We start from the raw sequence: 27,744 nt of genomic DNA, 5'->3' as shown, positions 1-27,744 counted from the left end.
CCTTAAATATATTCAATGTCCCGTCTTCCACAGCTCTCTGGGCAGAGAATTTCACAGATTTACGACCCTCTGAGAGAAGAAATCACCGGCACCAGCAGTGCCGATTTAAGCAATATAGTTGCAAAGGCTGTCTGAGAGTGAGGCATCTCCAGCACAAGTGTCCGCAGATGAGCAAGCGTGCTGCGACACACCACGTGGAGGATGGTGGTCAGATTAGCGCGGATCTGGATACGCAATCCGAGATACCAGAGGAGGAAGTGTATGGACTGTACTCATTCCAAATTAAGAGCAAACCGATAATGATCAACGTGATATTTAATGGGGTGCCGGTATCGATGGAACTGGACATGGGGACAAGTCAATCGATAATGATCCAGAAGGGATTCGACAAGCTGTGGCGTACTAAGGCTGTGAGGCCCAGGCTGCGTCCAGTCAATGCCAAGTTGCGCACGTACACCAAAGAACTTATAACGGTGATTGGCAGTGGCACAATTAAAGTGTTGTATGACGGTGCGGTTCATGAGTTACCGCTATGGATTGTCTCAGGCAATGGCCCAACGCTGTTCGGCAGGAACTAGCTTGAAAAAATCAGATGCGATTGGAACGATATCAAGGCGTTGTCGTCGGAGAAAGATACATGTGCCCAAGTACTGAGCAAGTTCCCCTCGCTGTTTGAACCAGGCATCCTCAACTTCACAGGAGCCAAGGTGCAGATTCACGTGGACTCGGATCGTCCATCATAAAGCTTGGGCAGTTCCGTATATGATGAGGGAGAAGGACGAAATCGAACTGGACAGACTCCAGCGTGAATGGATCGTATCACTGGTTGAATTTAATGAATGGGCCAGCCCCATTGTTCCTGCGCTGAAAAGTAATGGCACAGTCAGAATTTGTGGAGACTACAAGGCTACGATCAACAGGGTTTCGAAAAAGGATCAGTACCCGTTACCGAAGGTTGATGACTTGTTTGCAATGCTAGCGGGGGGAGGTCGTTCACCAAACTGGACTTGATGTCGGCCTACATGACACAGGATCTGGTCGAGATGTCGAAGAGATTTACATGCATTAACATCCATAAAGCACTGTTTATTTATCACAGATGCCCTTTTGGAATTCGCTCGGCTGTAGCAATATTTCAGAGGAACATGGAGAGTCTACTGAAGTCCGTTTCCAGAACCGTCGTGTTCCAAGATGACATCCTGATCACAGGTCATGACTCCGAGGAACATCTGAACAACCTGGAAGAGGTTGTCTGGACAAAGTTGGACTCAGACTGAAATGCTTGAAGTGCGTTTTCATGGCACCAGAGGTCGAGTTCATGGAAAGGAAAATTGCTGGTAACGGCATCAGGCCCACGGACGTGAAAACCAAGGCCATCAAGAATGCACCCAAGCCACAGAATGTGACGGAGCTACGTTCATTCCTGGGTCTACTCAACTACTTTGGTAACTTCCTACCTAAATTGAGCACCTTATTAGAACCACTGCACATGCTGCTAAGAAAAGGTGCCAACTGGGTTGGGGTGGGTCTCAAGACAGAGCTTTTGAGAAAGCCTAATCTGTTTTGCTCTAACAAGCTGCTGGTACATTATGACCCATGTAAATGTTTAGTATTGGCCTGTGATGCTTCATCATATGGAATTGGTTGCGTACTCCAACAAGCTAATGAGTCGGGTAAACTACAACCAGTCGCGTATGCTTCAAAAAGTTTGTCGAAAGCGGAAAGAGCCTACAGCCTGGTAGAGAAAGAAGCACTAGCCTGTGTGTATGGGGTTAAAAAGATGCATCAGTACTTGTTTGATCTTCGGTTTGAATTGGAAACAGATCACAAGCCGCTCATTTCACTCTTCTCTGAAAACAAAGGTATCAATACCAATGCTTCCTCCTGCATCCAGAGGTGGGCGCTGACATTATCCGCTTATGATTATGTCATTCGCCATAGACCTGGCACCGAGAATTGTGCCAATGCTTTGAGCCGTCTGCCATTGCCCACACCGGAGGTGGAAACACCACAACCAGCAGATCTATTGTTAGTTATGGATGCTTTTGAGAGTGAAGGAACCCCTGTCACGGCTCAACAAGTTAAGACCTGGACCAGCCAGGACCCGATTTTATCGGTGGTGAAGAGTTGCATCCTCAAAGGTGATTGGTCTGCCATACCTAAGCAAATGTGTGAGGAGACCAAACCTTACATTCATCGCAAAGACGAACTGTTTATTCAGTCGGATTGTATACTGTGGGGCAATCGTGTTGTTATGCCCAAGAAAGGAAGAGAGAAATTTGTACGTGAGCTACATAGCACACATCCCGGAATTGTAATGATGAAAGCCATTGCCAGGTCTCATGTATGGTGGCCGGGAATTGACTCTGAGCTGGAATCATGTGTGCATCAGTGCAACACTTGCATGCAGCTCAACAAAGCACCAGCAGAATCGCCACTGAGTCTGTGGTCGTGGCCGTCCAAACCATGGTCCAGGATCCACATAGACTTTGCAGGTCCCTTCCTGGGGAAGATATTTTTAATTGTGGTGGATGCATATTCGAAGTGGATAGAGTGTATAATCATGTCATCCAGCACATCCACAGCTACCATTGAGAATCTCATTGTCATGTTCATGACACATGGTCTGCCTGACATCGTTGTTAGCGACAACGGATCGTGCTTCACCAGTCAGGAGTTTCAAGAGTTCATGAAACTCAATGGTATCAAACATGTAAGGTCAGCACCGTTCAAACCTGTATCTAATGGGCAAGCAGAACGTGTTGTCCAAATCATAAAGCAGAGTATGAAGCGTGACCCAAGGTTCACTGCAGACCCGCCTGTCATGCATACTGCTGAGTTACAGGACAAGACCACACATGCTTACCGGGGTCTCGCCTGCTGAACTTGGTCTTAAGACCAAGCTATCTCTTGCACACCCTGACTTGAATAATCATGTTGAATATAGAAGACAATGTCAGCAAGGGTATCATGATCGCCCAGCTGTGTCACGCAATATTTCTGTAAATGATCCTGTATATGTTCTGAATTATGGTCAGGGTCCCAAGTGGATCGCTGGTACTGTCATGGCCGAGGAGGGCAACAGAGTATTTGTCAAGCTCAAAAATGTGCAAACATGCAGGAAACATATGGATCAGATAAAGCTGCGGCACACAGACGAACCGGAACAGTCGGAGGAAGAGCCAATCGACGACCAACCAACCTACCCCCAGTCATCAGAGGACTCAGTGATCATCAGTGAATCGGGACTTTCAATCACTGATATGTTCAATGAAAATGAACTTTCAATCCCTGACATGGCCATTGCCACTCCCACCAGGTCAGCCACCCAGTCACCAGTCACAACAGACTCTGAACATTCACCCAAGGCGGCATTGAACTGAGACGGTGTGCAGCCCAAGTATAAAAGGTTGGTTGGTCGTCAATTGTCTCTTCCTCCGACTGTTCCGGTTCATCTGTGTGCTGCAGCTTTGTCTGATCAATAGGTTTCCTGCATGTTTCCACATTTTTGAGCTTGACAATAAATACTCTGTTGCCCTCCTCGGCCATGACAGTACCAGCGATGTGTATGAGGCACTTTGGGCCTTAATAAAGCAGAGCCAAGGTCATACCTTTTGGAGTTAAACAGTACTCAGTCTAACAGTTATTGCATACACAAGAGAGAGCTTGAAGAAAGATTAAAAAGCAGGACCCAAAAGGTAGTAATCTCCCGATTACTGCCGGTGCCACGGGCTAGTGAGTACAGAAATAGGACGATAGAGCAGATGAATATATGTCTGGAGAGATGGTGCAGGAGGGAGGGTTTTAGATTCCTGAGGCATTGGGACCGTTTCTGGGGGAGGTGGGACCTGTACAAACTGGACGGGTTGCACCTCAACAGAGCTGGGACCAGTATCTTTGTGGGATGTTTTGTTAGTGCTGTTGGGGAGGGTTTAAACTAGCTTGGCAGGAGGATGGGAACCGGAGAATAGATTCAGTGGGGAGAGAAACAAAGCTGGAATTGGGCAGCAGAGAAGTAGATGTAGAAAGTGAATTTGGAAGACAGAGGAATCAAAGGCTAAATAATAGACAATAAGGGAGTTTGGCAGTGCTAAATGGTGTATACTTCAATGCAAGGAGTATAGGGAATAAGGCAGATGAGCTGAGAGCACAGAATGACACTTGGCAGTATGATATTGTAGCTATTACTGAGTCATGGCTGAAAAAAGGGCAGGTATGGCAGCTTAACAATCCTGGTTACAGGGTTTTCAGATCGGATAGAGAGGGGAGTAAAAAAGGAGGGGGGTCGCAGTATTGATTAAAGAAACAATTACAGCTGTGAGAAGGGATGGTATGTTAGAGGGGTCATCAAATGAGGCCATATGGGTTGAATTAAAGAACAAAAAAAGGGGTGATAATACTACTGGGAGTGTATATAGACGCCTAAGCAGTCAGAGGGAGATAGAAGAGCAAATATGAGGGCAAATTGCTGTGAAGTGCAAAAACTATAGAGCTGTAAAGTGGGGGATTTCAACGACCCTAATATGGTACAGAGAATGTGGAATTCCTAAAATGCATTCAGGAGAACTTCTATCGCCAGTATGTAACAAGCCCAACAAGGGAGGGGCGGTTCTGGGCGTGGTTTTGGGGAATGAAGAGGGGCAGGTGGGAGGGTATCAGTGGGAGAGCATTTTGGTGCTAGTGATCATAATTCAATAAGATTTAGGGTAGTTATGGAAAAGGACAAAGGGGGACCAGGAATAAAAGTTCTCAATTGGGGCAAAGCCAATTTTGCTGAGCTGAGATGGGATTTGACCAAAGTGGACTGGAAACGGCTACTTGATGGTAAATCAGTGTCAGACAGTGGGAGGCATTCAAGGAGGAGATCCTGAGGGTACAGACCAAACATGTTCCCTTTAAAAAAAGGGTGGGGCTAACAAATCTGGATGTCAAGGGACATACAGGGTAAGATAAAGGGAAGCTTATGACAGATACTGCAGAAACTCTACAGGACTATAAGAAGTGCAGGGGTGCAATTAAAAAAGATATCAGGAAATCAAAGAGAGAGCATGAAAAAATGTTGGCAAATAAAATCAGGGAAATGCAAAGATGTTTTATAAATACATTAAGAGCAAGAGGATAACTAGAGAAAGAGTGGGGCCTATTAGAGACTATAAAGGAAATCTGTGTGTGGAGGTGGAATAAGTGGGTAGGATTCTTAATGAATAATTTGCATCCGTTTTCACAAAAGAGAGGGGCAATACAAACTTTGCAATAAGGGAGGTGGAATGTGAAATATTAGACGAGATAAACATAGTGAAAGCGGAAGTATTAATGGGCTTAGCAGCTTTGCAAGTGGATAAATCACCAGGCCTGGTCAAATAAGCATAATTACAATAGATTATCATATCTGGTTTCTGGCTATCAGAAAGCTGGTATTCTATGTCCTACAGGAAAGGAGCAATTAACTGAGGCGGCTTTGTCTCTTGTCAAGTAAGCATAATTACATTGGTAGTTTTCATAAAGTCATTAACATGTTTGGTTTCTGTGAAAATACATCAGGAAAGTCATTTGACTGGGATGTTTCAAAGGCAGGGTTGTCAGAAAGCTGTATTCTGTGTAAATATTAATCTCTTACATGACTATTGGTTTCTGTGGAAATATTAACCCCTTATAACTCCCTGCTTTGAGAGTGAGATACTCTTATCGATCCCTCACAACCATTTACTTTAAGGGTAATATTTCAACAAAGGTTTGAGAGGAGGATGGGCGTGACTTTATAGCAGTCACAATTGTCATCTCGTTTTCAACTTTCTTGACCATAGTTTTTAAGCGACACACAATGATTATTAATATCATTATACAAATGCTTGCAAAACAACCAAAGTATGAGAGAGAATGCGATCCCTTGGGGAATTTCAGTATTCAGTCCCATATCCCACCTGTGGGCGGCATCCACTACTCCTGGAATTTCTTTGCGCACTCCCTCATTCTGCTGCTGTAAGGTATAATAATGATGCTGTGAGGCATTGACACGTGCCATCAATTCCTTCAGAGCCTCTGGCATCTCCGGGATGTCATAACCGAATTTTGTGACATACTCGTGTAATTCTTGTTTCAATACATCCCTGACCTGCAGGTTTACCTCCGCAGGGGTTCTTACATTAAAGAGGGTTTTAGTCCCTTTTATAACTGTCTTGGTGGGGACAAAGCAGTACGTCCCCAGGGTAATAGCACACCTGACCTTCCCGTGATGGTAATCGTCCTGCAAAGTGGTGAAGCAGTACTTTCCTTTCCCTACGTAAGTTATCTTTGTCTGAACATCCGAAGGGACTGTGACTTCCATAGTACAACTCTCGCTATGTTGATTCCAGTCAAAACCGCATGTCGTCGATGCGTGATCATATAAATCATACGGACATATGTACGCATTCTTGCTATTGCTACATCCCTGCAGGTTTGGTTCTAACCAGGTCAGCTCTCCTAGCTGCTTTGCAGCCGAATAGTGTCCTCCCACCTTATTTTTAATTTCAGTTCCTCTGATGAGTATCAGTACCTTTATTTCTATAGTTTCATTAAAAGATCAGTTTCGCTATAGAGTATTTATATCAGTGCCTTGAACAAAGGGTGTATCACTCTACTGAGCCACATTAACCATTTCCTGTCGTACTATTGTCGAATAGCTGAGCATGTCTGAGACCCGTCCCTCAGTGCACCTTCAGCGTGCATTTCCGCGTGCTAGTTGCCTCATGTGCAACATATCACATTTGCGCAATCATCCGGTATCCCAATATCATATCACACTTGACATCATATACCAGCCATTCCTTGGCTTTTCAGTTATCTGATCAAGCGATAGGAGGTCTTCTTCTCATCTCTCTCTGTATGGTCCCAACGTTTAGGGTAGTGGCCAGAATGTGATATACATTTTCCTCATTGTTCAATATACACACATCTCCAAGAGAAACCTTTCAATCGATGAATCTCACCTACACTTTCAATTTTGCTGACTTTCAATTTAATTTAAATTGGTACCAAATTTAAAATCTTTCATGAATCGTGCCGATGTGCTTTATGTTACTCAGGGATTCACTCTGGAGGACTGGAGAACTGCTAATGTTGTACCTTTGTTTAAAAAGGGAGAAAGGGATAGACCGAATAATTACAAGACAGTCAGCCTAACCTCGGTGGTGGGAAAATTATTGGAAAAAATCCTGAGGGACAGGATAAATCTTCATTTGGAAAGGCATGGATTAATCAAGGACAGTCAGCATGGATTTGTTAAGGGAAGGTCATGTCTGACTAACTTGATTGAATTTTTCGAGGAGGTAACCCGGAGGGTCGATGAGGGCAGTGAATATGATGCAGTGTAATAGATATTAGCAAAGCTTTTGATAAGGTCCCACATGGCAAATTGGTCACGAAAGTAAAAGCCCATGGGATCCAGGGCAAAGTGGCAAGTTGGATCCAATATTGGCTCGGATGCTGGAAGCCAAGGATAATGTTTGATGGGTGTTTTTGTGACTGGATCCAGTGGGATTCCGCAGGGCTCAGTGCTGGATCCCTTGCTTTTTGTGGTATATATCAATGACTTGGACTTAAGTATTGGGGTATAATTAAGAAGTTTGCAGATAACACTAAAATAGGCTGTGTGGTTGATAATGAAGAAGAAAGCTGTGGACTGCAGGAAAATATCAATGTACTGGTCAGGTGAGCAGAACTGTGGCAAATGGAATTCAATCCGGATAAGTGTGAGATAATGCATTTGGGGAGGTCTAACAAGGCAAGGGAATATACATTAAATGGTACAACACTGAACAGTGTAGAGGAACACAGAGACCTTGGAGTGCAGGTCCACAGATCCCTGAAGGTAGCAGGCCAGATAGATAAGGTGGTTAAGAAGGCATATGGAATACTTGCCTTTATAAGTCGAGGCATGAAATACAAGAGCAAGGAGGTTATGCTTGTACTGTATAAAACACTGGTTAGGCCACAGCTGGAGTACTGAGTGCAGTTCTGGTCACCACATTACAGGAAAGATGTGATTGCACTGGAAAGAGTGCAGGGAAGATTTACAAGAATGTTGCCTGGACTGGAAAATTTTGGCTATGAGGAATGATTGGAGATGCTGGGTTTGTTTTCTTTGGAACAGAGGAGGCTAAAGGGAGACCTGATTGAGGTGTATAAAATTATGAGGGGCCTGGATAGAGTGGATAGGAAGAACCTGTTTCCCTTGGCAGAGGGATCAACAACCAGGGGCATAGATTTAAAGTAATTGGGGGCTGGTTTAGAGGAGATATGAGGGGAAATTTCTTCAACCAGAGGGTGGTGGGAGGATGATGGGGGTCTGGAACTCACTTCCTGAAAGGGTGGTAGAGGCAGAAACCCTCACCACATTTAAAAAGTACTTGGATGAGCACTTGAAGTGCCTACAGGGCTACAAATCAAGAGCTGGAAAGTGGGATTAGGCTGGATAGCTCCTGGTCGGCCAGCACGGACACGATGGGCCGAAATGGCCTCCTTCCGTGCTGTAAATTTCTATGATTCTTTGATTCGCTAAACTGTCTCCAATGCAAGTATATCCCTCCTTAAATAAGGAAACCAAAATTGTATGCAGTACTCCAGGTGTGGTCTCACCAATACCCTGTACAGTTGTAGCAGAACTTCCCCGCTTTTATACTCGATCCCCCTTGCAACAAAGACCAACATTCCATTTGTCTTTCTGATTACTTGCTGTACCTGCATACTAACTTCATCGAATTTCATGCACAAGGACCCCAGGTCCCTCTGTACTACATCATGTTGTAATCTCCATTTAAATAATAATTTGCTTTTTTATTTTTCCTGCCACAGTGGATAACCTCACATTTTCCCACATCTACCAAATGTTTGTCCACTCACTTAGCCTGTCCATATCTCTTTGCAGATTTTTTGTGTCATCCTCACAACTTGCTTTCCCACCCATCTTTGTATCACCAGCAAACTTGGCTACATTACACTTGGTCCCTTCATCAAAGTTATTAATGTAGATTCTTAAGGACCTGCAGTCACAGAGCATGGCACTGAGAATCCTGGCATAGACTTGCCTCCCTACCCTTGAAGTCACAGACTAGAATGAAATGCGTGGGTATTTAAAGGAGTAGGGAGACTAAGTATCAATAAACCTGGCACAAAAATAAAATATTCTACTCGAGGTCAATTCTAAATAAGAATTGAACTTATGTTTCCACTTGTGGGGAAGTCCAAAACTAGGGCCCATAAATATAAGATAGTCACTAATAAACCCAATAAAAAATACAAGAGAAACTTATTTACCCAGAGAGTGGTTAGAATATGGAACTTGCTTCCACATGGAGTGGTTGAGGTGAATAGCTTGGATGAGTACATGAGGGAGGAAGGAATAGAAGGCTATGCTGATAGAGTTCGATGAAGAACGACGAGAGGAGACTCGTGTGGAGCATAAACACTTGCATAAACCAGTTGGCCCGAACAGCCTGTTTCTGTGGTGTAAATTCTATGTGATATATCTCTTTAAAGCACATCATGTATGGTAGGATCAACTCCAAACTTACACCGTTAGAATTCAAGATCTCACCTCCATTGCTGATCAGGCTGTGGTTGCCCGCCCTCTGCATTTGGCATTGGATAAACCGGGGGAGGTAGGTAACCTCCCTCTGAGAAATAGAGACAGAATTTCCTCTTGTTACGTAATATCATTTCATGTCAATATTACATCCCGTGTACTCTGCTGATTTTAAACTTGTTGTAATCTTAGGTTATATGGAGTTATATACAAGTGATCAGTAGTAAGGTCATGTCGATAAAAGTACATCTAAATCTGAATAAACTCTACATGAGAATGATAGCATAGTGGTTATGTTACTGGACTAGTAATCTGGAGGCCTGGATTAATAATTCAGGTATGAGTTCAAATCCCACCAATGGCAGCTGAGAAATTTAAATTCAGTTAATTAAATAAATCTGGGAAGGAAATCTGCCGTCCTTATATGTGACTCCACAACCACAGCAATGTGGTTGACACATAATTGCCCTCTGAATTGGTGGCTCACCACCACTTTCGCAAGGGCAATTAGGGATGGGCAAAAAATGTTGGCCTTGTCAGCAATGCCCACATCCTGTGAATCAATGAATAAAATAAAAAAAGGAGTGTCAGATGCAAAGGCAACGACCGCCTGGGGTGATCTTTGTAAGGTGCAGTCCTTGGCACCAAACAGAAAAAAAGAGACTCACCGGCTAAATTAAGTAATTTGCAAAATGCAGCCAAGGTTACCTAAAATTGGGGGAAAAAACAAGCCTGGACATATCTTCAGTGCTCCTCTGCTTAGCTTGGTGAGCTCTCCAATTAGCCCCATTCCCCTGCTCGTTCCACATAGACCTGCAATTCTTTCCTTTTCAAGTGTTTATCCAATTCCCTTTTGAAAGTTACTATTGAATCTGTTTCCATCGCCTGTTCAGGCAGTGCATTCCAGATCATGACAGCTCGCTGCGTAAAATAATTTCTCCTCATTTCCCCTCTGGGTCTTTTGATAATTATATTAAATTTGTGTCCGACCTGGTTACCGACCCTCCTGCCAGTGGAAACAGTGTCCCCTTAGTTACTCTGTCAAAACCCCTCATCATTTTGTGCACCTCTATTAAATCTCCCCTCAACCTCCTCTGTTCTAAGGAGAACAATTCCAGCTTCTCCAGTCCCTCCATATAACTGAAAGCCCTCATCCCTGGTATAATTCTGGTAAATTTCCTCCACCCTCTCCAAGGCCCTCACAAATATGATACCTGTTCATTTAAATGCCAACTATCTGAAATATTTAATATTTTATTAATATTAATTTGGGTTGGTACAGTTGATGAGGCTTGCATTATACCATATAATTAACCTGCATCAATCCTTGAACTGTTGCTCTTCACTTACCACCACCACCACCTGTGGCTATTGATTCATAGCCAGCCACGGTATCCAGCATGCCTGCCGGTGGTGCATATGGGCCATCAGTTGCCATCGGAGGATTTCCAGGCGCTGCCCCTGTGTGAAGTAGGACATTTGGTTTAGCATCATAGATTTGCTTTTCCAGTTCATAGTTGAGGCGTCAAATGCCAAGGTGGACAATTTGAAGAGAGAATTTCACCTTTGAGACTCCTTCCAAAACTCAGCCGTCACACAGAATTATGAGTAGCTGGAGATATGCTTACTGCTATCCTCATAGGCTCAGCATTGCAGTTGCAAGGAGGTGGAAGTGGACTTGAGGCTGCAGCTGACTGATACTGTCACTGGCTGTACCAGCCCAATGCTGCATGATAGCTGCTAGTGCCCTTACAACAGACTGATTCCCGGGATGGTGGGACTGACCTATCAAGAAAGACTGGATCAACTGGGCTTGTATTCACTGGAGTTCAGAAGAATGAGAGGGGACCGCATAGAAACGTTTAAAATTCTGACGGGTTTAGACAGGTTAGATGCAGGAAGAATGTTCCCAATGTTGGGGAAGTCCAGAACCAGGGGTCACAGTCTAAGGATAAGGGGTAAGCCATTTAGGACCGAGATGAGGAGAGACTTCTTCACCCAGAGAGTGGTGAACCTGTGGAATTCTCTGCCACAGAAAGTGGTTGGGGCCAATTCACTAAATATATTCAAAAGGGAGTTAGATGAAGTCCTTACTACTCGGGGGATCAAGGAGTATGGCGAGAAAGCAGGAAGGGGGTACTGAAGTTTCAGTTCAGCCATGAACTCATTGAATGGCGGTGCAGGCTAGAAGGGCTGAATGGCCTGCTCCTGCACCTATTTTCTATATTTCTATGTTTCTATGTAACAGATGGCACAGCTCGGTATCTGGCAATCTGTGGACCTGGATGCTGTCAGGACAGTTCCCCGTGTTCATTCCCAGGTAGACGTCACAGTGCCCGCACATACGGTTAGTGGTATCTTGGTGGGCACCGTCAGTTAGGCTGCAGTAGCTTTTGATCACCCCTGCCATGCCTTCATTCAAGCAATGCCTTTTAAATTATGGTTACATAAGAACATAAGAAATAGGAGCAGGAATAGCCATTTGGCCCATTGAGCCTGCTCCGCCATTTAATGAGATCATGACTGATCTGATCATGGACTCAGTTCCACTTCCCTGCCTGCTCCCCATAACCCTTTACTCCCTTATCGCTCAAAAATCTATCTCCGCCTTAAATATATTCAATGACCCAGCCTCCACAGCTCTCTGGGACAGAGAATTCCATAGATTTACAACCCTCTGAGAGAAGAAATTCCTCCTCATCTCAGGTGGAACTGTGATTGGGTACTTCCAAGGAACCATCCAGCCGTACAGTTAGTTTGGTATTCACATATCTTATTTGTGCCATCCAGTCTGATGTCCTAGGTTCCTTTGGGAACAGGAGCCTCTGCATGTACTAATCCTCTGCAAAGTGAGCAATGTGCACCTCTGTCTGTGGATGCAGGTGTGAGGTTACCCACAGGAGGACACAGAGCAAATCTGGTTTAGCCTGACCTGCCTGGAATTCCTCTGTTCATCCCCCTCTTCTTCCTCCAAAAAGATCAGCATTGGTAGCAACAAAGATGGTGGTGAGAGAAACAAAGCTATGAACAGTTACCACAAAGGCAATCTAAAATGGGAATCTAAGTGGTAACGGAAAAAAAGAGAAACAAATGAGAAATGGCTCAAAAACTGTTAAATGAATCTTATCCTTTACTCCTTTAAATTTGCTTCAGTATAAAACTCAGCAACCCTTCTTTACTGGCACGGTGAGTAATAAGTGTACTACTGCTGGAATTTAAATAATGTCACTTCCTGCTTATTTCTGTTCATTATTATTAAGCTGGCGCCTATCTTCAATGGGAGCTTCCATTGTTTAACCCCAACCCCGCCAGAAACTCCAGGGGCGTCTAAAATGGGCGGAAATCAGTTAGTACTGGCCGCTTGCTTTTACGCTATTCCACCCTGTCTACACCCAAACTGAAAGCCTGCCTCAGTATTTCGTGGAATGATAGAGTGTTACAGCACAGAGCCAGGTGATTCAGCCCATCAAATCTGTATTTTCCTCCACTTGAGCCACCTCGTCTAATCCCACTAACTATCTCAATCCTTACTTGATTGGTTCTGATTTTCTATTCATAAAACAGTGATAAATCACAACTGAACAGCTAGGAAACTACCAATCAGCAAGCAGGATTAATAAGCACCAATCAAAGTTTGAAAACGGAATCAGAAGGTGATGTCAGCAATGGACACTAATGAAGGAAAGGAAAAGGGAAACGAATCAAATCACTCCAAATAATTTTGGAAAATCCTTGTGACCAACAATGTTGGAATTTAATTAGGAAACCTACGGATGTAAAGAACTGGGAAAGACTCCATCGTGGCCATCTGTGCCTTTCCCTATAAAGTCCAAACCCATTCTTAAATGGATATTTATCCACCTTGTTTTAATTTAAAATTCAATTGACACAAGGTTAATATATCCATTCTTTTGTTCTTTTCGTCTCTGATCGTGCTTAGAGCCTATTAGACCTGAGTTCACAAGCCAAGTTAACATTCCGTGCTGTAGAGAAAAGCACTGCTCCAGGCTAAGAGCATGGCAGTGATTATGGGTATTTTAATAAAAGTGGAACAAAGATCAGAGGTGGGGATTGTTGAGCTGATCTGAGACTGCTGCTTGGCACAACATGTTAGCGAGGGGCTTGGGCAGAGGCCAAGCTGAGGCCAGTATTAAATAGTAAGCCGTAAGGCTGAGATCTGTTTAGGATAATTGCAACATTCTGCAAGGCAAAAATTCACAACATAATTGGAATGCTTTTTTACTCTTAAGACTGGTGGCAGTTCCAGAGAAGGGATTCACTAAAATGTTATTCTCTTTACAGAGAGAATTCCACTATCAGTGTCCATTTACAGAAAGTCACAATATCAGTGCCCTTTTTGAAGATAGTTCCATCACCAGTGCCCCTTTATCAGACAGTTACAAATTTGTGATGAAGAATTTTCTGTATCCACTGTTGACGATTTTGATATATGAAGTCTGTTATAAATGGTTATTTTTGAAATTTCTCTCAATTTCCTCCAGAAGGCAAGAACTCACTGAGATGCATTTCTACAGGCACTGAAAATCCTCTGCTACCCTGCCCACATGCCCATTCTCTATGTACAGTCTAGCCTGTAAGCTGTTTAAGAACACAAGAACATAAGAAATAGAAGCAGGAGTAGGCCACTTAGCCCCTCAAGTCTGCTCCGCCATTCAATAAGATCAGGGCTTGCACTATCCTCATATCCCTTGATTCCCTTAATATCCAAACATCTATTGATGTCTCTCTTGAATATATTCAATGACTGAGCCTCCACAGCCCTCTGGGGTAGAGAATTCCAAAGATTCACCACCCTCTGAGTGAAGAAATTTCTCCTCATCTCAGTCCGAAATGGCCAACCCCTTATTCTGAGACTGTGACCCCTGGTTCTAGACTCCCCAGCCAGAGAACACATCCTCCCTGCATCTACCCTGTCGAGCCCTGTAAGAATTGTGTATGTTTCATTGAGATCACCTCGCATTCTTCTAAACGCTGGAGAATATAGGCCTAGTCAACTCAATCTCTCCTCATAAGACAATCCCCCATCCCAGGAATCAGTCTGGTGAACCTTCATTGCACTCCCTTTATGGCAAGTATATCCTTCCTTCGGTAAGGAGACCAAAACTGTACACAATACTCCAGGTGTGGTCTCACCAGGGCCCTATATAATTGCAGTAAGATGTCTTTACTCTTATACTCAAATCTTCGTAATAAAGGCCAACATATCATTTGCTTTCTTAATTGCTTGCTGTACCTGCAGGTTAACTTTCAGTGAGACCCAGGTGCCTCAACTTCAACATTTCCCTATCACTCACCATTTAAAAAATACTCTGCTTTTCTACTTTTCCTATCAAAGTGGATAACTTCACATTTCTACACATTATATTCCATTTGCCATGTTCTAGCCCACTCACTTAGCCTGTCAACATCCCCTTGAAGTCTCTTTGCATCCTCCTCACAACTTACATTCCCACCTACTTTTGTATCATCAGCAAACTTGGATATATTATATTTGATCCCCTCATCCAAATCATTGATATAGATTGTGAATAGTTGTGCCCCACTAGGATCGAGACCTATAAAAGGCCAGGAGTTCGGGCAGTCGGGAGCAGCAGCAGTTCAGGAGCAGCCAGCTAGTGCAGGGACAAGAGTAAACAAAGTAATAAGCAATCGAAGTGTGACATCACAGTCAAGTGAGTAAGTGATTAGCTGGTGGATTGGTGAGTATTTAATCATTTTCGTTTTCTTTTTCTTTTCTTATCAGTAGGCAACTTTGGCATTGTTGCCAAATTAAGTTAATTTAAGGGTTAAGTCATGGCAGGAGAGCCCAGACCCGTGTCATGCTCCTCCTGTGCTATGTGGGAAGTCAGGGATGCTTCCAGTGTGCAGGTAGTGTGTCCAGCTGCAGCTCCTGAAAGACCGTATTGCAGCACTGGAGCTGTGCATGGATTCACTCTGGGGCATCCGCGATGCTGAGGATGTCGTGATTAGCACATTTAGTGAGTTGATATAGCTAAAAAACGGGATGAGGTTCTACAAGCTGTATTTAGGGAGCTAGCAGTTAAATTAAAAAGTAGGACCTCAAAGGTAGTAATCTCAGGATTGCTACCATTGCCACGTGCTAGTTAAAGTAGAAATAGCGATAGTTAAGATGAATACGTGGCTTGAGGAATGGTGCAAGAGGGAGGGATTCAAATTCCTGGGACATTGGAACCGATTCTGGGGGAGGTGGGACCAGTACAAACCAGACGGTCTGCACCTGGGCAGGACCGGAACCAATGTCCTAGGGAGAGTGTTTGCTAGTGCTGTTGGGGAGGGTTTAAACTAATATGACAGGGGAATGGGAATCTATGCAGGGAGACAGAGGGAAGTAAAATGGGGACAGAAGCAAAAGGTAGAAAGGAGATAAGGAAAAGTGGAGGTAAAGGTTACACAGGCAGATAGGGAATGGGTGACCATCAGGCAGAGCACTGGAAGGAAGGTAGTGCAGGGGTCCCCTGCGGTCATCTCCCTCCAAAACAGATATACCGCTTTGGGTACTGTTGGGGGAGATGATTCATCAGGGGAAGGCAGCAGCAGCCAAGTTCATGGCACCATGGGTGGCTCTGCTGCACAGGAGGGCAGGAAAAAGAGTGGGAGAGCTATAGTGGTAGGTGATTCTATTGTAAGGGGAATAGACAGGTGCTTCTGTGGCCGCAATCGAGACTCCAGGATAGTATGTTGCCTCCCTGGTGCAGGGGTCAAGGATGTCTCGGAGCGGCTGCAGGGCATTCTGGAGGGGGGGGGGGGTGAACAACGAGTTGTCATGGTGCATATAGGTACCAACGATATAGCTAAAAAACGGGATGAGGTTCTACAAGCTGTATTTAGGGAGCTAGCAGTTAAATTAAAAAGTAGGACCTCAAAGGTAGTAATCTCAGGATTGCTACCATTGCCACGTGCTAGTCAAAGTAGAAATAGCGATAGTTAAGATGAATACGTGGCTTGAGGAATGGTGCAAGAGGGAGGGATTCAAATTCCTGGGACATTGGAACCGATTCTGGGGGAGGTGGGACCAGTACAAACCAGACGGTCTGCACCTGGGCAGGACCGGAACCAATGTCCTAGGGAGAGTGTTTGCTAGTGCTGTTGGGGAGGGTTTAAACTAATATGACAGGGGAATGGGAATCTATGCAGGGAGACAGAGGGAAGTAAAATGGGGACAGAGGGAAGTAAAAGGTAGAAAGGAGATAAGGAAAAGTGGAGGGTAGAAAAATCAAAAGCAAAGATCAAAAAGGGCCACATTACAACATAATTCTAAAAGGTCAAAGAGTGTTAAAAACAAGCATAAAGGCCCTGTGTCTCAATGCAAGGAGTATTCATAATAAGGTGGATGAATTAACTGCGCAGATAGCTGTTAATGGCTATGATGTAATTGGGATTACGGAGACAGGGCTTCAGGGTGACCAAGGCTGGGAACTCAACATCCAGGGGTATTCAATATTCAGGAAGAATAGACAGAAAGGAAATGGAGGTGAGGTAGCGTTGCTGGTTAAAGAGATTAACACAATAGTAAGGAAGGACATTAGCTTGGATGATGTGGAATCTGTATGGGTAGAGCTGCAGAACACCAAAGGGCAGAAAACGCTAGTGGGAGTTGTGTACAGACCACCAAACAGTAGTAATGAGGTTGGGGATGGCATCAAACAGGAAATTAGGGATGCGTGCAATAAAGGTACATCAGTTATCATGGGTGACTTTAATCTACATATAGACTGGGCTAACCAAACTGGTAGCAATACTGTGGAGGAGGATTTCCTGGAGTGTATAAGGGATGGTTTTCGAGACCAATACGTCGAGGAACCAACTAGAGAGCTGACCATCCTAGACTGGGTGTTGTGTAACGATAGAGGATTAATTAGAATCTTGTTGTGCGAGGCCCCTTGGGGAAGAGTGACCATAATATGGTAGAATTCTTCATTAAGATGGAGAGTGACACAGTTAATTCAGAGACTAGGGTCCTGAACTCAAGGAAAGGTAACTTCGATAGTATGAGATGTGAATTGGCTAGAATAGACTGGTGAATGTTATTTAAAGGGTTGACGGTGGACAGGCAATGGCAGACATTTAAAGATCACATGGATGAACTTCAACAATTGTACATCTCTGTCTGACGTAAAAATAAAACGGGGAAGGTGGCTCAACCGTTGCTAACAAGGGAAATTAGGGATAGTGTTAAATCCAAGGAAGAGGCATATAAATTGGCCAGAAAAAGCAGCAAACCTGAGGACTGGAAGAAATTTAGAATTCAGCAGAGAAGGACAAAGGGTTTAATTAGGAGGGGGAAAATAGAGTATGAGAGTAAGCTTGCAGGGAACATAAAAACTGACTGCAAAAGCTTATATAGATATGTGAAGAGAAAAAGATTAGTGAAGACAAATGTAGGTCCCTTGCAGTCAGAATCAGGTGAATTTATAATGGGGAACAAAGAAATGGCAGACCAATTGAACAAATACTTTGGTTCTGTCTTCACGAAGGAAGACACCAATTCCACAAATACTAGGGAACCTAGGGTCTAGAGAGAAGGAGGAACTGAAGGAAATCCTTATTAGTCAGGAAATTGTGTTCGGGAAATTGATGGGACTGAAGGCTGATGAATCCCCAGGGCCTGATAGTCTGCATCCCAGAGTACTTAAAGAAGTGGCCCGAGAAATAGTGGATGCATCGGTGGTCATTTTCCAACATTCTATAGACTCTGGATTAGAGGGTAGCTAATGTAACCCTACTTTTTAAAAAAGGAGTGAGAGAGAAAACAGGGAATTATAGACCGGTTAGCCTGACATCGGTAGTGGAGAAAATGTTGGAATCAGTTATTAAAGGTGTAATAGCAGCGCAATTGGAAAGCAGTGACAGATCGGTCCAAGTCAGCGTGGATTTATGAAAGGGAAATCGTGCTTGACAAATCTTCTAGAATTTTTTGAGGATGTAACTAGTAAAGTGGACAAGGGAGAACTAGTGGATGTGGTGTATTTGGACTTTCAAAAGGCTTTTGACAAGGTCCCACACAAGAGATTAGTCTGCAAAATTAAAGCACATGGTATTGGGGGTAATGTATTGACGTGGATAAAGAACTGGTTGACAGACAAGAAGCAAAGAGTAGAAATAAACGGGTCCTTTTCAGAATGGCAGGCAGTGACCAGTGGGGTACCGCAAGGTTCAGTGCTGGGACCCCAGCTATTTACAATATACAATAATGATTTGGACGAAGGAATTGAATGTAATATCTCCAAGTTTGCAGATGACACTAAGCTGGGTGGCAGTGTGAGCTGTGAGGAGGATGCTAAGAGACTGGAGAGTGACTTGGACAGGTTAGGTGAGGGGGCAAATGTATGATAGATGCAGTGTAATGTAGATAAATGTGAGGTTATCCACTTTGGTGGCAAGAACGGGAAGGCAGAATATTATCTGAATGGTGACAGATTTGGAAAAGGGAGGTGCAATGAGACCTGGGTGTCATGGTACATCAGTCATTGAAAGTTGGCATGCAGGTACAGCAGGCGGTGAAGAAGGCAAATGGCATGTTGGCCTTCATAGCGAGAGGATTTGAGTATAGGAGCAGAGAGGTCTTACTGCAGTTGTACAGAGCTTTGGCTCTATTGTGTACAGTTTTGGTCTCCTAATCTGAGGAAGGACATTCTTGCTATTGAGGGAGTGCAGCAAAGGATCACCAGACTGATTCCCGATATGGCAGGACTGACATATGAAGAAAGACTGGATCGACTAGGCTTATATTCACTAGAATTTAGAAGAATGAGAGGGGATCTCATAGAAACATATAAAATTCTGACGGGATTGGACAGGTTAGATGAAGGAAGAATGTTCCCGATGTTGGGGAAGTCCAGAATCAGGGATCACAGTCTAAGGGTAAGGGATAAGCCATTTAGGACCGAGATGAGGAGAAACTTCTTCACTCAGAGGATTGTGAACCTGTGGAATTCTCTACCACAGAAAGTTGTTGAGGCCAATTTGTTAGATATATTCAAAAGTGAGTTAGATGTGGCCCTTACGGCTAAAGGGATCAAGGGGTATGGAGAGAAAGCAGGAAAGTTGCAAAATTGATCAGCCATGATCATATTCAATGATGGTGCAGGCTCGAAGGGCCTACTCCTGCACTTATTTTCTATGTTTCTATGTTACAGTCTGCCAACTTGAAAATGACCCGTTTATTCCTACACTTTGTTTTCTGTCCGTTAACCAATTCTCAATGCTTATTAGTATATTAATCCCATGAGCCCTAATTTTGTCAAATAATCTCCTGTATGGCACCTTATCGCATGTCTTCTGAAAATCCAAATAAACCATATCCACTGATTCTACCTTAACTATTCTGTTAGTTACAATCTCAAAAACCTCTAATGGATTTGTCAAACATGATTTCCCGTTCATAAATCCACAGTGACTTTGCCTAATCCTATTATTTTTTTCTAAGTGCTCTGTTACCATATCCTTAATAATAGATTCTAGCATTTTCCGTACTACTAATGTCAGGCTAATTGGGCTGTAGTTCCCAGTTTTCTCTTTCCCTCCTTTCTTAAATAGCGGGGTTACATTTGCTACCTTCCAATCTGCGGGAACCGTTCTCGAGTCTATGGAATTTTGGAAGATGACAACCAATGCATCCACTATCTCGATAGCCAACTCTTTCAATACCCTAGGATGTAGGCCATCAGGTCCAAGAGATTTATCAGCTTTCAGTCCCATTAATTTCTCCAGTGTTATTTTTTACTAATGCTAATTTCTTTCAGTTCCTAATTCTCATTCGATCCTTGGTACTCCACTATCTCCGGGAGGTTTTTCGTTTCTTTTTCCGTGAAGACGGACACAAAGTATTTGTTTAATTTCCCTGCCGGTTCCTTATTTCCCATTATAATTCCTCCTGCCTCAGTCTGTAAGGAACCCACATTTACTTTTGCTAATCCTTCCCTTTTTACATACTTATAGAAGCTTTTACAGTCTGTTTTTATGTCTCGTTAGTTTACTCTCAAATTCTATTTTCACTTTCTTTATCAATTTCTTGTTCCTCCTTTGCTGAATTCTAAATCCACCCAATCCTCAGGCTTTTTTGGTGAACATTGTATCCCTCTTCCCTTGATCTAATACTGATTTAACTTCTCTTGTTAGCCATAGTTAGACCACTTTCACTGTGGGGTTTTTGTGCCTTAAAGGAATGTATGTTCGTGTTAAATTATGTATTACAGGTTGAGCGCCGGAATCCGGAGTTCCAAAATTCGGAATGTTCCAGAATCCGGACACCAGGCCGATCCGTGGCGGGGTCGTCCGGGATCCAGAAAATGTTTCGAAATCCGGACATTTTTATAAACCGATTACCACTGTGAGTTGGGCCTAGGGAGGGGGAAAAACACCTCCCAAAAATTCCAAAAAACAAAAAATAAAAATTTACGAAACATTCACCAAACCTTTACCTACTAAATCACTGAAAAAAAATTACAAAATAAAAACTTTAACTTACTTTTTTTGCCGGTCTTCAACATAGGTTTTTCACGGCCGCTGACCCTTGACCCGTAACCGCTGACCCCTGACCCATAACCGCTGATCTCTGACCTGCAGCTGACGCTATCGAAACTGGAACCTCTGCTCCATCGCCGGAAAACCCCAGGCCCCCTCTCCGGACTGCCCAGGCCCCCCTCTCCTGGAATTCCTAGGCCCCCTCCCCTAGACTCCCCAGGCCCCCTCCCCCGGACTCCCCAAGCCCCTTCTCCGGACTGCCCAGGCCCCCCTCCTCCGGACTCCCCAGGCCCCCTCCCCCAAACTCCCCAGGCCCGCTCCCCCAGACTTCCCAAGCCCCTTCCCCAGACTGCCCAGGGCCCTCTCTCCCGGAATTCCTAGGCCCCCTTCCCCAGATTGCCCAGGCCCCCCTCCCCCGGACTCCCCAGGCCCCCTCCCCCAAACTCCCCAGGCCCGTTCCCCCGGACTCCCCAAGCCCCTTCCCCGGACTGCCCAGGGCCCCCTCTCCCGGAATTCCTAGGCCCCCTCCCCCAGACTCCCCAGGCCCCCTCCCCCAGACTCCCCAGGCCCCCTGCCCCAGACCTCCTCCCCCAGACTCCCCAGGTCCCCTCCCCCAGACTACCCAGGCCCCCTCCCCCGGACTCCCCAGGCCCCCTTCATTCCTCGCCACCTCCCCCCCCCCCTCCCATTACCTCAGCCCAGGTGTTTCTGGATTCGGGATGTCAGAAAGACGTTCCGAAATCCGGAAATACCTGAAATCCAGAACGGCCTCGGTCCCGATGTTTATGGATTTCAGACGCTCTCCCTGTAATAACAAGCCATTGCTTGTCTACCGTCATACTTTTTAATGTACTTTCCCAATCTACCTCAGCCAACTCGCCCATCATATCTACGTAGTTTGCTTTGTTTAGATTTAAGGCCCGAGTTTCGGATTGAACTTAACCATGGAGTAATATCAGGACCAAACCCAATACTGATCTGACCTCCATATATGCACATTTTTCTGCTGGGGGTGATCAGGAACAAGACACCTGGCTGATTTTGTTTCTCCCTCACACGCCCAGAGGCACTGAAGATAATTGTAACAAATACTTTCTCAGTTAACTTAGCTGTCTATCTGTATGATTTCCTGTTAATCTGGGGGCCATCAGGGGAGCTCCTAACTATTTTTTAAAAGATATGTTCTGGAAATGTGCTGGGGGAGACTACTGCGCTGGAATGTGTGAGGGAGCAGTTAGACACAGTCATTAAGCAAGGGTACAGCAACAATTCTGTAGCTGATATTGTTGGGCTCAGTAAGTCCTGAGTCTGCACTCAGGCCGATGTCGTTAAACAAATACCGATCAACAGAAACAAACCGAAGAAGATATGACAAATACGAATATACGAAAAATGACGGACAGGCAAAGACTATCTGGTCCATCAAGCCTGTCCCACACAATTGCGATGCCTTGTGTGTCACAACATATAGAGTGCACCCCACCCCAAACCATCTGATTTTTTTTTGAAACCATCTGATTTTTTTTTTAATTTCAAAATATACTTTATTCATATAAAAATTTGCACTATACATTAGAAGGCAGTTCAGTACATTTGGATGCGGTCAGCAATTCCGTTCAATACATTTGCTTGCTTTACATTTCGAGGTACATTTCAGTACAATCCAGGATACATTGTAATACAGTCATCAAATTACTTTACTAGTGGCACTATACGGTACATGGAATGGGTGAGGGTACAGTTACATTTCTTTGCAACATACATTACTAAACAGAACTTGCATTATACATGGCACTACATAGGTGTTTCCAGATCATGGTGCTCTATGTATACAAATAGTTTAGCCCGAGGGGAGTTTTATACTGATTCCAGCCCCTGGGTTTATCGTGGCGGAAGAGCTTTAAACTGTGGCTCTTCCCCACCGTGCCTTTGCGGCGACTGCACCAATTTTTAGTGCGTCCCTCAGCACGTACTCCTGGATCTTGGATTGCGCCAGTCTGCAACACGCAGACGTGGACATCTCCTTGCTCTGGAAGACCAGCAAGTTTCGGCAAGACCAAGGAGCGTCTTTCACCGAGTTGATGGCCCTCCAGCAGCAGGTGATGTCTGTCTCAGTGTGTGTCCCTGGGAACAGCCCGTAGAGCACAGAGACCTGTGTTACGTAGCTGCTTGGGATGAACCTCGACAGCAACCACTGCATTTCCTTCCAGACCTGCCTTGCAAAGGGGCAATCCTGAAGGAGCTGGATGACAGTCTCGTCCGCACCACAGCCGACTCGGGGGCAGAGTGCCATGTCTCTGAAACCCCGGCTGTGCATGAAGGATCTGACGGGTAGGGCCCTCCTCACCGCCAACCAAGCTACGTCTCGGTGCTTGTGTGAAAGCTCTGGCGATGAGACGTTCTGCTAGACGAGTTCAACAGTCTGCTCGGGGAACTACCCGACAGGGTCTACCCTCTCCTTCTTTCATAGGGCGTCCAGGACCTTACGTGCCGACCACTGCTTTATGGCATTGTGGTCAAAGGGTTTTTTTGTGAAAAACTTTTCCACGAAGGACAGGTGGACAGGCATGGTCCAACTGGTGGGGCGTTTCGCGGCAGCGTGGCCAGACCCATCCTTCGCAACGCCGGGGACAGGTAGAACCTCAGCACGTAGTGACACTTGGTGTTTGCGTACTGGGGGTCTGTGCACAGCTTGATGCAGCCGCACACAAAGGTGGCCATCAGGATGAGGGCCACGTTCAGAACATCCTTTCCTCCACTGTCCAGAGATTTGTAGATTGTGGCTGCGGACACGGTCCATTTTGGACCTCCAGACAAAGTGGAAGACGGCCCGGGTGACTGCCGCGGTGCAGAAGCGTGAGATGGGCCAGACCTGCACCACGTACAGCAACCCCGCGAGCACCTCACTCCTGATGACCAGGTTCTTTCCTGCCATGGAGAGGGAGCGCAGCTTCCACCATCCCAGTTTTTGCTTCACTTTGGCGATACGCTCTTCCCATCTGATTTTTTTATTCGTTGCCAATCTTTCCAATTCTTTGTCAAATCACAAACGCCAGAGGTCACCTTGCTCACATCAAGGATCACTCTGCGCCAATGCTCTTAGCCAAAAGGCCTAGAGCCACTGCACCATTCCTGGAAGTACTGCAATACCAGGTTCGTGCCATGGAGGTGGATGGGTCAGGTCCCCCACACACCTCCGTGGAGGTAGATGGGTCAAGTCACCCCACCCACCTCCTATTTCCAAAAAGAATAGGAGAATCACCTTCCTGATCCAGGGAGAACCACGTTGGGGTCATGGTTACTCCCCTGTCAGGTCAGTTACGCATGATCTTAGCCAAAAGGCCGATCTGATTTTTTTTTAATCGTAGCCAATCTTTCCAATTCTTTGTCAAATCACAAACGCCAGAGATCACCTTGCACACATCAAGGATCACCCTGCACTAATGCTCTTAGCCAAAAGGCCTAGAGCCACTGCACCCTTCCTGGAAGTACTGCAATACCAGGTTCGTGCCATGGAGGTGGATGGGTCAGGCCCCCCACACACCTCCGTGGAGGTGGATGGGTCAATCCACCCCGCCGATCTGATTTTGTCGATAGAGAGGGATGGGTGGAGGTGCAAGGTAAGTTGGTGCGAATAAGGATGTGCAGGAGTACGGTAGGGAAGGCAGAGTGATGGGGATGTGATGAGTGGCACAGCAGGATGAGGTTGAGTGTGGCTTTGCAGTAATGTTTCATGATCCACTGAGATCACGGCAGCCTGATCCTCCTGACGACATCCCTGCTTGTGCCCTGTGCAATGTGCAACCAGGCTGCGTCGATCTCCTGGGGAGGTCTCTTCTGCCCATTGGAAGGGAAGAGAACCTCTCTGCGTGCTGTAACTGCTGTCATGGGAGTGCCTGGGTGCAGCCGTGCACCTCTGTGCAATGCTTGTCAGTGTTTGCAGCACCTCAATGCTGTAGAACACTGACAGTACAACTGTCAACATCAACTTACGCATGATCCCTTTAAGGAAGCCGGCTGATGACGCGCATCAAATTATGTCATCAATTGGCCGGGAAACACACTAAACAAGCCTAATCAATGGAAAATAATTTCTACACAGCAGGCTGGAGCCAGCAGTGAGGCCAGGAACGGCTACTTACCCCGGCCGAACCAGACCCACTAAGGTAATGTCTACTTTGTAATATTAATCAAAACATTTATTCAATATGATAAACAGACAATTATCTAGTTTGCTTAGTCTAAAGACAGGCTATTAAATTGAGAAAAACATAATCCATAATAAATCAGATAGTTTGAATATGCTTTCAGCTCTGTAGAGAAAGACAGACAGACGGTTTCTTCCCAGGAATGTATCAAATGATGTCATCAGACCCACTTCCTTCAATTGGCTGGGAAACTCGCTGGGCGGGCTTAACAAACCCAATCAAAGGAAAATAATTTCTATCCCGGTCGCACTGGACCCACCGAGGTAGGCAAAATCATGGCCTAAGAAACAAGACAAGGCTCACCCGGATTGTGTTTGGGGTACAATCGTATTTTGGCATCTGCGCAGTTATTATTGGCTGTTGTGCCTTCATTACACATTTTCTCTACCTCAAAGCATTAGTTTTGGGCTGATTTTTATAATAGGAAATGATGCCTGATGATCGGCAAGCATTAAATCGTACAGGTTGCTTCCCCGTATCTCTTAATTAGAAGGGGCCAATAGAAAGCTACCAACAGGCATGTGGTGTTCATATGCCCAAAGGTTACTTCAGTCCAAGTTGTACATGTTTGTTTGGCTCTTTGCCAACCCCTCCACTTTTCAAGGAACTGTTAATCACCAAGGCTATGCTCCACAGATGGTCGAGTGTGGTCAGTGCTTCAATGCTGGGGATGTTGGCCTGATCAAGAACACTGACGTTGGTGCGTCTGTCCTCACAGGGGATTTGCAGGATCTTGCGGATACATCGTTGGTGGTATTTCTCCAGCGATTTGAAGTGTCTACTGTATATGGTCCATGTCTCTGAGCAATACTGGAGGGTGGGTATTACTACTGCCCTATAGACCATAAGCTTGGTGCCAGATTTGAGGTCCTGGTCTTCAAACACTCTCATCCTCAGTCGACCGAAGGCTGTGCTGTCGCACTGGAGGTGGTGTTGGACCTCGTCATCGATGTCTGCCCTTGCTGATAGTAGGCTCCCGACTATCACAGGCTCCCGACTAACACTGACCACACTCGACCAGCTCCATTGGGTGGGCCACATCGTCCGCATGCCCGACACAAGACTCCCAGAGCAAGCGCTCTACTCGGAACTCCTACACAGCAAGCGATCCCCAGGTGGGCATAGGCAACATTTCAAGAACACCCTCAAAGCCTCCTTGTTAAAATGCAACATCCCCACCGACACCTAGGAATCCCTGGCCAAAGACTGCCCTAAGTGGAGGAAGAGCATCCGGGAGGGCGTTGAGCACCTCGAGTCTCATCGCTGAGAGCATGCAGAAAACAAATGCAGGCAGCGGAAGGAGTGTGCAGCAAACCAGACTCCCCATCCACCCTTTCCTTCAACCACTTTCTGCACCACCTGTGACAGAGTCTGTAATTCCCGTATTGGACTGTACAGTCACCTGAGAACTCACTTTTAGAGTGGAAGCAAGTCTTCCTCGATTTCGAGCGACTGCCTATGATGATGATGATGATGATGCTCCAGAGCTGCGGACATAACCCTTCCTGGGAAGAAACCGTCTGTCTGTCTTTTTCTACAGAGCTGAAAGCATATTCTTCCCCAGTGAGCAGCCCCGTCCCATTCCATTCCCCTACTCTGTTATTTTTGGCCCCGATTTTAACCTGGAGACGGGAATGAAACATGGAGTGGTTTACTCAAATTCTACATTGTAACCCCCTGCCCGACTGTCAAAGGGGGTTTGGTTTAAAATCGAAACCTTTGGCTCTGCACTGGACTTTGGCCTGACCTGCAAAGGTCACTAAACCTGTGTCATATGTTTTTGCAGGCTTTGTCAGAAGCATTCTTAGACAATAGCCAGACACCAAACTGACCCACGCATTGGGAAAAGGAAGTCAATATGTCATATGGAACAATGAGCTCGACAACTGAGGTGGATTAAAGATTTCATTTCTCTCAGTTTGTTTCGGCACACTTGCTAATCTCTTCCCTTTCCAAGGAACTGTTAGTCACCAAGGCTCTGCTCCCACAGCCTTCCTGGTGATCTCTTCCTGGGACGAAGCCACCTGTTTATCTTTTTCTACAGAGCTGAAAGCATATTCAATCGGTCTGATTGATTATGTGTTTCTAAGTTTAATCGCATGTCTTTAGACATTGCTTCTCACATCTAAAATCAAAGGCGGATAAAAATAACAGAGCAGCTTCAGTGTGTGACAGTGTGAGTGTGCTCGCTCCTGTATATCCTTGTTGGCCACTTTGCATTTCACCAAGGACAGCTCACACACCTCATGGACATAAGGAACCCCTCCCCTTTCCAAAGGCATCCCCTGTTGGCTCTCGGCCTTTTGGCTAAGATCAAGTGTTGATTGGGCATTCATATGCTAATTGACCAATTGCAGAAACTTGTCTTTCCAGCTGGCTGCGTCTGGGCTTTTGGCTTGGGCCAAGCACCAATTGGGGAGAAGAAGAAATCTGCATGTCGACCGACCATTGGGCGGGTCCGGAGGCCCC

At 45.3% G+C, this 27,744-nt stretch overlaps 1 protein-coding gene and 1 pseudogene across 3 annotated transcripts in view; both read right to left on the bottom strand.

Annotated features, from left to right (window-relative positions):
- LOC139277374 (protein SSUH2 homolog) overlaps positions 1-27,744 on the bottom strand; it is a 93,341-nt gene that overhangs the window by 39,352 nt on the left and 26,245 nt on the right. For all 3 annotated transcript variants that reach the window (XM_070895753.1, XM_070895754.1, XM_070895755.1), the window contains exons 2-3: positions 10,913-11,023; positions 9,575-9,653 (exon numbers count right to left, since the gene is read on the bottom strand). In XM_070895753.1, coding sequence (XP_070751854.1) covers positions 9,575-9,653; positions 10,913-11,023 — 190 coding nt within the window. The remainder of the gene's footprint in view (positions 1-9,574; positions 9,654-10,912; positions 11,024-27,744) is intronic.
- LOC139277832 (U2 spliceosomal RNA) lies at positions 24,184-24,419 on the bottom strand (annotated as a pseudogene).

Source organism: Pristiophorus japonicus, chromosome 12 (assembly GCF_044704955.1).
Source record: "Pristiophorus japonicus isolate sPriJap1 chromosome 12, sPriJap1.hap1, whole genome shotgun sequence".
Lineage (NCBI taxonomy): Eukaryota > Metazoa > Chordata > Chondrichthyes > Pristiophoridae > Pristiophorus > Pristiophorus japonicus.
This window is presented reverse-complemented; position numbering and strand designations above follow the sequence as displayed.